At 31.9% G+C, this 11,472-nt stretch overlaps 1 protein-coding gene across 1 annotated transcript; it reads right to left on the reverse strand.

Annotated features, from left to right (window-relative positions):
• Positions 1-3,552: 3,552 nt before the first annotated feature.
• Positions 3,553-11,174, reverse strand: LOC139517029 (uncharacterized). The gene is made up of 4 exons (XM_071307588.1): positions 10,972-11,174; positions 7,443-7,601; positions 6,532-6,758; positions 3,553-5,061 (listed from the first exon to the last, which is right to left on the reverse strand). The coding sequence occupies exons 1-4, from the start codon at positions 11,102-11,104 to the stop codon at positions 3,934-3,936; spliced, it is 1,647 nt and encodes a 548-aa protein (XP_071163689.1). The 5' UTR covers positions 11,105-11,174; the 3' UTR covers positions 3,553-3,933.
• Positions 11,175-11,472: the final 298 nt, after the last annotated feature.

Genomic DNA, 11,472 nt, shown 5'->3' on the forward strand with positions numbered 1-11,472 from the left:
TAGCACTGGGTTACCTTCAGTTCTGCTTTTGTCTTGGTTCAAAGCCTTAAAATAACTGCTTATACAAAGCACCTGGGTTACCTTACCATTTGCCTGCTGCTGTTTTAAAAATATTTTGTTTATTATTGTATTTATTTGAGTGTTTTGTATTTTTTATAGTTGCATTTAGTGTGCCAAAAAATATGCAAACTTGATGTTCGTGACGTCACATACAATATGAAAACTTGACGTTCGTGACGTTACATACCAAACAATGACGTCATTAAAAACCAGATGCTCCGCAGGGCGTAGCTTTATACGACCGCAGAGGTTGAACCCTGAACGGTTAGGGCAAGTATGGACACAACATTCAAGCTGGATTCAGCTCTAAATTTGGATTGTGATTAAATAGTTGACACAGCATAGGTTTCTGACACAGAATGAATGTGTTCTAATGAACTTAAAATTTTTGTTTCTCTTAGAGCAATTCACTATGCTGTTGAATATTAATCCTCTCAAAAAAATGTTTGAAGAAATTTTCTTTTTTATTTATGAAATTTCAAATGAGAAAAATTGAACCCAATTTTTTTAATCACATCCCCCTTTCCCTTATTCCAAAACTAATCTCAATTAAAACTTCTAATGGAGTTTGCAACAATAACTACTCATTTAAATACATCATAAAATATTAAGATGTAAAAAAAACTGCTTGTTATCACTGAATGGTAAAGATTATTTTAATTTATCAGTTGGTAGTAAAAAGTGAATATATAACAAAGATTTAAGTTGATTCTGGACAAAGAAAGATAACTCCAATTAAAAAAAAATCTTGCTATTGCACAATATTTTGCAATTAGATATTTCTTGCTTACTATTCTGGACAAAGAAAGATAACTCTAATTAATTTTTTTTTTGATATTTCACAATATTGTGCAATTAGATATTTCTTGCCATTGCGCAATACTGTGCAATTGAAAAGACTTGCTATTGCACAATACTTAATATAATAATTTTAGATCCTGATTTGGACCAACTTGAAAACTGGGCCCATAATAAAAAATCTAAGTACATTTTTGAATTCAGCATATCAAAGAACTTCAAGATTTCAATTTTTGTTAAAATCAGACTAAGTTTAATTTTGGACCCTTTGGACTTTAGTGTAGACCAATTTGAAAACAGGACCAAAAATGAAGAATCTACATACACAGTTAGATTTGGTATATCAAAGAACCCCATTTATTCAATTTTTGATGAAATCAAACAAAGTTTAATTTTGGACCCCGATTTGGACCAACTTGAAAACTGGGCCAATAATCAAGAATCTAAGTACATTTTTAGATTCAGCATATCAAAGAACCTAACTGATTCATTTTTTGTCAAAATCAAACTAAGTTTAATTTTGGACCCTTTGGACCTTAATGTAGACCAATTTGAAAACGGGACCAAAAGTTAAGAATCTACATACACAGTCATGACAGTTAGATTCAGCATATCAAAGAACCCCAAGTATTCAATTTTGATGAAATCAAACAAAAGTTTAATTTTGGACCCTTTGGGCCCCTTATTATGTTGGGACCAAAACTCCCAAAATCAAACCCAACCTTTCTTTTATGGTCATAAACCTTGTGTTTAAATTTCATAGATTTCTATTTACTTATACTAACGTTATGGTGCGAAAACCAAGAAAAATGCTTATTTGGGTCCCTTTTTGGCCCCTAATTCCTAAACTGTTGGGACCTAAACTCCCAAAATCAATACCAACCTTCCTTTTGTAGTCATTAACATTGTGTTTAAATTTCATTGATTTCTATTTACTTAAACTAATGTTATTGTGCGAAAACCAAGAATAATGCTTATTTGGGCTCTTTTTTGGCCCCTAATTCCTAAACTGTTGAGACCAAAACTCCCAAAATCAATCCCAACCGTTCTTTTGTGGTCATAAACCTTGTGTCAAAATTTCATAGATTTCTATTAACTTAAAGCTAAAGTTATAGTGCGAAAACCAAGAAAATGCTTATTTGGGCCCTTTTTGGCCCCTAATTCCTAAAATGTTGGGACCAAAACTCCCAAAATCAATACCAACCTTCCTTTTGTGGTCATAAACCTTGTGTTAAAATTTCATAGATTTCCATTCACTTTTACTAAAGTTAGAGTGCGAAAACTAAAAGTATTCGGACGCCGGACGACGACGACGACGCCGACGCCAACGTGATAGCAATATACGACGAAAATTTTTTCAAAATTTGCGGTCGTATAAAAATGACCTATTTTGAGGAAATTTTTTCTTAAGCAAAAAAAAAACAAAAAACTTTATGTAAAAAAAAAAAAAAAAAAAGGTATGCGATACAGGTTTTACCATGCGATACGGGGTATGCGATCGGGGTTTAGCTATGCGATACGGGGTATGCGATACAGGGTAGGTGATACAGACTGGAAAAACAACCTTTATTAGATATACAAAATAGCTGTATTTTGTACTAAATATATGATAAATAGAAATATACAGTCTGACAACACATTTTGACTACTCAAATAGAACGAGTGCAGTATAAATAATGATTCAATATCTCTTTTCTCAGTAATAAAAAAACACCAGAACAAATTTTCAGCTGGCACAGTATTGTTACTTATACACAAATTTGCTTATAATCCTAAAATGGATTACCAGTATGTCAGAAGAAGTACTAGAATAATAATCAATTTGACATTTTTTTTTATTGATTGAATGATTTTGCTTAACTCCTCATCAGCTAACATGGCTAAGGGGAATGCTCATTTATAAAATTTTAGCAACAAAAATGTAAATGTTTGTTCATTTAAAGAGACAATTTTCCACTAAAAATATGGTATTATAGGGTTATTGCATGAATATTGGGGAAAATTGTCCCGAGTAGAATTTTATATTGCACGAGCTTGCGAGTGCAATATATGTTCTACGAGGGACAATATTTCCCAATATTCATGCAATAACCCTTTTATTGTATAGCAATATAATATTTGAAAGTAAAAACGGGTTTAAACTAAGATTTCGTCGTTGATGACGTCATGAATTTTGAAGATTTATTGCACTAGTGCAATATTAGAATTTATTCCACGCTAACTTTTGGTTACTTTCTGTGGGAAATATTATATTGCTATACAATAAATGTACATATTGCACTTTGGTTAGTGAATAACAATATATAATGCATATTCAAGCTTTCTTGCCAAAACAAAATAATAAAATTCACACACAAAAATTATAAGTAAGTGAAGGCATGTTATTTTAAAGTCATATTGGAAAAAGAAACAAGTGCATATAAGCTGGGCCAAACTTGTGCTCTAAATAATAACTAAGGCTAAGCCTTGTAGATTGAGAAAAACAATTCCAATTAAAAATCCATAGGGGACTCAGCCTTCAGCCTCACCCCCTATGGATTTTACTAACCCTCTATGGATCCGTAGGGGGTCAGTAGTGAACCATATAACTTATAATATCAGACATGTCAGAGTTCTGCATAAGTGCGATTTATTCCTTAATTTGAAATTTGTATAAATGTTGTAACAGCAAATTATAATAACACAATGTCCATATTTTCATGCTAGTACAAAATTCTGGATACTGGGCTGGTGTTATTTACAGGAGAACTAGTACAACAATTAAGAAAAAGAAAACTAGCAAACTATATTTCAATTTAGAAGAGAAATAGATAATGGATATTAAAAGGCATGCACAAATATTTATCATTGTAGTCCAAATAAAACTAAAGATATAAACTTTAACATATTTGTTCAGTCACCATTTGCAAAGAGCAGAGAAAATTTCAAAAGGATTATCAAACACCATGTTTTGTATAAGTAGTAATGGGAATAATATTCACCTTCAACTAAGTTCTTAACTAGAAGGGAACAATTTAAACAAAACCAAAGAACTAAAAAAAATATAAAAATATAAAGATCTAAAAGAGAATTACTTCAACTCATTTTAACATTCACTGGTTGACGTTTTGGATTATATTCTAAATGTAATTCATCAATAACAGCATATCTATTACTATCTTCTAATTTAACAATAAATGGATGCATCTCATCACCAATATCTCTTGGGACAGGAACTCGTAAAACAGCATGTTTACCTCTTTCACGCTTAACACTTTGGAAAGTTTCACAATCATTTAGGATATCAACAGTAAATATAATTTCATGACCTGCATCTGAAACACTGAATCCATAACAATCTGTTGAACTCAGAGAAAATCTCTGATGACCTTTTTTTATCGGAGGGGTTATTCCACGACTGTCAACTTTCATTTGTCCATCCATGCCTAGGAAACAGAATATACCATTAATATGTTCAAAATCATTATATTTTGAAGATCTTACTACTATATTGAGACCTGTTTCTCCTTGTTCAACTGGTCTGTTCTTTCTATTTATAAACATAACTCGTCCGTGCAAGATATTGTGAGGTGAGGGACGATATTTTCCTTTAGTTAAAACAAAAACAGCTTTACTAGTAAGAACAAGAGCCTCTTCACTACCTAGAACTGAATGCTGCTGAACATGAAGTCCCATCTTTAACCATTGCATGGGCCTGAAAGCCACATTGTCTCTCATGTGAACTAACGGATCTAACTCATTTTTGGATAGATGACGATTCTTATTGAGATATTCGTCCAGATCTGGGTTACTGATATCCCAAAAAGATGTTGCTGGATCAAACCTATAAGCTATATGCATGAGCTCCTTATTCACATGTTGTTTGTCCTCCTCTGGTTGATAAACCAATATAGAACCTCTAGTGTTGTCGGTCAGCCATTTTAACTGAGGTACCGAGTTTCTTATCAATGAAGCTCTAACTGTAAATACAATGGGAGGTTCAATCTCATGGGCATGTACGAAGTGATACATGTCAAGGGTCATATTCCATGTGTATCCAATCTGACTTAAATCTGTATGAGTTCCTGTTGTCCATCCTAATGAAAGTGTACATTCAGGAAACAATCTTTGGACATGTTTGATGAATCGGATGCCATCGACTCTTGGTTCATAGCCTAGAGGACCTTTTATAATATTTGCATGTAACCACACTGGAACTTGTAGCTAAAACAATAAAGAATAATGTCATTAAATAAACTAATTTGATAAAACAATTTCTTCTTAAGTCTAAATATTAATGGAAATATCAATGGACAGTATTTTCTGTAACAATATAAAAACATGAATCAATTTAAGCCTATATCTAACTCATACTTTCTTATTCTTCATTTAATTCAGATATTGCTCCAGTATTTTTTTTTTATTATTTCATCTGACTCTTTCCTTCAACCCATCTTGAGAAACTGAAATGCTGAAACCAAATACAAGATGCACACACTGATTTTTATAAAGAAAGTCATATACATTTGACATAATCTATTCAGTGATTTCAAGGAAGCTTTAGTAGAAATTTAACTGATCAGTTGCAAGGAAGTGAGTGAACGACAGTGTAAGTTTGGTTGTTCTCATTCATGAAATATTGAATTGTAATGAAAACCCTAGATATTAAGAATAATACCCGATATCCCCATTACTTCTATTTTTATATTTTCTTCTGCACCATTCTAATTAAAATCAGAACTCACATCAATCCTTTTTTATATACATATAAATATATGTCTGAAAATCAAACCTAACATATACATATATATATGCACATTGTATTTTAAAACCCCCTGGAGAATTTAGAGGAAGACTTAGTTTTTAAGTGCCGTAGTGGTTCATAAACTGAAGACGACTGGATGTAAAACTAAATTATAACATCATGACTATAACATGCATACTGTTTTACTATACATGAGTACATGTGCACAGGTGGGAAATTTAATTATGCATCCTATATTTCTTCAAAAATGCTAAAATTATCATTAATACCTCTATCTCAACGTTCATTTCAAGTATTTTGTTGAAGAAATAATGTGGAAAGAGCTTCTTCACTCAATTATGCTTTGTAAACGTACACAGATTTTTCCTATCCGTTTATGGTCCATGTTTTACCATTGTCAAGTCAACATCGGGTTTTAGGCAAACATGATTTTAAAAACTATTTTCAAGTTTTTTGACAATGTCATTTTGCACAAATAAGAGTCCAAGGCAGATATGAGCATGCTGATATGTACACTTTGAATGATGCACTGCCAATTTAACAGTTTACATTCGAACATCAAATTCATATCAAAGTAAATTTAAAATTTTTTTTTTTTAATCTAATGTTATTATCATTGGAATGGCCATCTGTTTACCATAATTGCCTTTTGTGACTTAGTCTTAAGGGATTAAAATCGGGATCAGATATAAAATGTCAGGCTGGCTCAAATATTTTTTGGAAGCCCTGTACATGACGATGATGTTTTTGAAAATCATTTGAAAATGGCTTAACTCAATAGATCAATACAAAGCACACATAAAACTCCCTTTTTTCCAATTCTATCCAAATTTCATTTTATTTTTATTTTACTAATCTCTTATATGTTCATGAGTAAAAATTAAATAGATACGTGTATCAGCGAAATATTTATCTTTAAATAATCTTACTTTATGTTTAACTGCCTTCAGTTTCTCCAAAGTAATTTCTACAGCATCTGTTGACTGGAAGTCTAACTTAAATCCTTTCTTTTTGGTAGTAACAAATAATGCTAACCATTCCTCCAGGTTTATATCACTAGTAGTATCGGGTAACTTAGCCATGATTGGTTCTAAACTCTGTTTATTTGTACCTTGACCTTGAAGCATCACATCAGCTTCCACCATTTGTACATCACCTATTACATATTAAAAACATGTTTTATTATAAATGCTTTTAGTTTATATTTATTTTTATTTTTATTTTTTGCCCCCAATATCACAATATTTACTGATAAAATATAGCATTCAACAAAGAAAAATGGATAGAAACTGCATCTTTTTAGAGTTTAAACATGTGAAAATAGCAAATTATTCTCAATATCAAATAATATACAATTACTGTCTTTTGAATTAAACCAAATACTTACTGAAACACAAGAAAATATTTGCTTTATTCCATATTGAATTTCCAAGTGAGTACCCCGAGAAATGTACGTAATGACAATTAGTTACCAAAACCAAAAACCTCTAATGATTTTAACATAATAATACATATAAAAGCATGCAACGTTTTGCATGGTGAAAGTACCCTATTCCATACTTGAATATGCTTATCAATTCAAAATCTCATTCATATAGAAAACCCTTATAAATTGCTTTCAATATGGAATAATATGTATAATATTGTTCACATGATGGTCAGTCAAGTATCAGAAATAATGCATTTGAGATTTTTTTATCATATATTTGCTTAAGTTATTCAAGTCTCTTGCATTAATTAGAAAATTGCAAAATTTGCCTAATTTTTAAGATATTCCAAACAGGGTTTAAGCACCAGCAATACTATTCCTTAAACATATTTAAATACAAACATTTCATACCTTTCATTGCCTTTCGTAATGTAAGTCTGCTGTTAGCTCCATGGAACCATTTAATATTGACACCATCATTTTCTGCATTGGTGAAATAATACAATGTTGGTGTCCCTGGACCTATCTTCAAAAGTGGTATCTTGTTGATAAGAAAAAAAGGTATTATGCCTGCAAAAGAGGATTAATAAATTTAATTTCCAAAGTTTGAAGTTTGATGATAAATTGAAACACAATATTCAGATACGGCAACAAAAGGAAAATAACAATAGATAATGATATAATAAACCTACTTAAAATTGTTGACTTGGTTTAGGTCATGTGACATGTCACTGACAAAACTTGTATTGGTAGATAATTGAATAAACATACAAAAAAATATGTGATGGTCATTTTAGAACAATAATGAATATGAACAAAATGAAATGATTTCGTTTAAATTTTAGCTTTTTTTTTTATTACCAACAGTTACTGTTTTTAAGTGACAAATGCAAACTCTCTGTCTTATACTATTTTTCATATATAGATTGCTGTCTTATATCAAGCCAATATACATGTAGATCAACTTTATTTTTCATTCGCATATAGGGTATTCATATTTTACATAGTCTTAAATTATCTTTAATCAATCAACATTAAACTAAGCATAAACATGATCCTTTAATGAGGCAATACACAAAATAAAATAATGAAAAATATTTCCGTTTTGATTACGTTTTCATCTTGTTTGGTTTCAATTATTTCAGTTCATTGTATTTCACAAACTATGTCTGTATTTCATGTATTTTCTGGACAACAGGAATTGAGGTTGAAATTTTGGCAGGGAGCCCATATCTTAAATTTTGTAGCCCACATATATAGTTCTATACAAGAAAAGCAGAAATTTAAGTAGCCCACACCAAATTTTTGGGCCATTGGCAAGTGGGCCCTGCCAATTTCAAACCCTTGACAATGATGCACAAATGATGCATTTTGCAGTCAGTTTATTATATATTAAACAAAAAAAGGGTAAAAAATTATAAGATGAGTATTTAAATTTTCTAATTATTATCATAATATGACCAGAAAACATTATATTTGCTGTATTACACATATGATACATAAATGTAGCAATTAGATCAGATGCTCCGCAGGGCGTAGCTTTATACAACCGCAGAGGTCGAACCCTGAACAGTTGGGGCAAGTATGGACACAACATTCAAGCTTGATACAGCTCTGAATTTGGATTGTGATTAAACAGTTGACACAACATAGGTTTCTGATACAGAATGAATGTGGTCTAAGAACTTAATTTAAAAACTTAAATTTTTTAAATTGGACATTTACCTATTATGGTCCAATATCCAAAATCTAAATACATGGTTAGATTCAGCATATCAAAGAACCCCAAGAATTCAATTTTGATGAAATCAAATAATGTTCAATTTTGGACCCTTTCGACCTCAATGTGGACCAATTTGATAACCGTGCCCAAATATTAAAAATCTAAATACATGGTTAGATTCCACATATTGAAGAACCCCATATATTCAATTTTTGTTGAAATCAAACAAAAGTTTAATGTTGGACCCCGATTTGGACCAACTTGAAAATTGGGCCCATAATCAAAAATCTATGTATATGTTTAGATTCAGCATATCAAAGAACCCCAACAATTAAATTTTTGTTAAAATCAAATTAAGTTTAATTTTGGACCCTTTGGACCTTAATGTAGACCAATTTGAAAACGGGACCAAAAATTAAGAATCTAAATACATGGTTAGATTTGGCATATCAAAGAACCCAAATAATTCAATTTTGATGAAATCAAACAAAAAAAATTGGACCCTTTTGGCCCCTAACTCCTAAACTGTTGGGACCAAAACTCCCAAAATCAATCCCAACCTTCCGTTTCTGGTCATAAACCTTGTGTTTAAATTTAATAGATTTCTATTTACTTATACTCAAGTTTATAGTGCGAAAACCAAATGTCTTCGGACAACGATGACGCCAACGTCATACCAATATACGACCAAAAAATTTTTCGCATAAAAATGTGTGATGCTTTATTACTTTATATATTGACTCACTGACTCAATAAATTGATATGCACTTTCTTCTCGCTAAAGGAGAAGGTACGATAAGGCCTGTTTTTGGCCCCCCCTATTTTTTCATTTTTCAAATTCTGTTTTGGAAAGCTACTTATCACGTTGAAATATTCCCTTAGGTTTGAAGTTTGTTTAGATGAACTTCAAAACCATTAATTTCAGCAAATTGGTGAGGTGATGGGGGTAAAAGTGCACCAAAAACGCCAAAAAAAGGAAAAATTTATTAGGGTGAGCCTACGTGACCCAGAGAAAATTACGTGATTTAGATATCAAAAACAGTGCTAATGACATCACATTGGAATAAAAAAAATCCTGGTTGACGTTGAGCAAGAACTTAAAAACTAAAACTCATTGTATGAAACAACTGAAAAGTGAATAATAATTATAATATTTGAACAGAAAGTTGACCCCCTCACCTCACCCAGTTGCTAAAACTAGTGGTTTTGAAGTTCATCCAAACAAACTTCAAAGTCATAAGAAACCTCAAATCAAAAAAAATAATGCATACGTTTGTTTATAACTCAATGGATAGTTTTCATTATAAAACTTATGTACATATGCTTTTTTCTGAAGAAAATTCTTTAATTTATTCATATTTAGAAGAACTTTACTTTATTTTAATTGATTCCTTCTAGGAAGCAATTCCCCCCCCCCCCCCCCCCCCCCCGCGACATATTTTCCGGATGAAAAGTGACCTCATTGTGACCCATCTTGTAAAAATCTGGTGATCACAATACACATGGATGTCCTTAAAATAAACTATTATCTGAATTTACATACATTGACAAATGACATTGTTGACAAACAGGTGACAATCGTTAAACTTTGGCTTCAAAACACGAACTTTAATTACCTGCCATATTTTCACAACAACACTGACCGATTGAAAAAAAAAATAACGATTATACGAAATTTACACGAAAAAGAAGACTAAGTTTATGATGTCTGTATGCAATTGGTTCAAGAATTGGAAGAACATTATTTTTCACAGGTCACTCGTTTCTTATGACTTTCAAGCATCAGGGAATATTTTAACATAAATAATAAGTAGCTTTCAAAAACAGAATCTCAAAAAGGAGAAAAAGGGGGTCAAAAACGGGCCTTATCGTACCTTATTCATTGTTTTCTTAACGCTAAATAGTCTTCTTGTCGATTCTTGTCACTTCTTGTTGCTAAAATACTTCTTGTCGCTAATTAGTGAGACTGCTTAAGCTATAAGCCATAGAGGTATGGTGACAATGTAGGTTAGGGCACTTGCTTCTGTTTGCCAGTGGTTTATTATTCATGGAACCCAGGAGGATATATTTAGGTTAGGGGATGGTCAATGTAGGGGAAATTTAATAAGATAAGGATAGTTTATGGTAGATTTTATATTGGGGTTTGGACCCTGAGCTACAGACAGTAAAACTAAAAGAAAGCAAAACATAGCATGGAGCATAGGGAGATGGACTTACCGCCATTTACTCTGTAGTATACCAGAAAGAGTACTATGCCTAGTATAACATGACAAACAATATACTGTTTGAATTTTTTCGGACCAGGAAATTGACCCATTCTATTCACAAATTGTGCTGGGCGAGCTGCCATAGCGTTGATTCATATGGACTGTTTACAAATCCTATTGGACAACAGAGAGCCGGCGGACAGGGGACAGTAAACCAGATTAAAAGAGTAAACAACGGTTTCGGTTGGAATATCCGGACAGTTGTGATAGTCGAGCCGACCCCAAGTCGATCCAAGTCGCTTCGGCCCAAATCAAACCGGCCCCAATTTAAAAATATTTATAAGCGATAATACAAGTCAAATTTAAAACAACGTTCAAACCTATAATTGCTTTGGATAAATACTGCAAACGTTTAAATAAACAAATTTCATGGGAGAGGGGTCTAAATACCGAGCACAAACAATATTTGGAATCTCCAAACGGACCAAAAAAGTGAAAAAGTATATTTTAA

This window comes from Mytilus edulis, chromosome 1 (assembly GCF_963676685.1).
Source record: "Mytilus edulis chromosome 1, xbMytEdul2.2, whole genome shotgun sequence".
NCBI classification, from domain to species: Eukaryota; Metazoa; Mollusca; class Bivalvia; order Mytilida; family Mytilidae; genus Mytilus; species Mytilus edulis.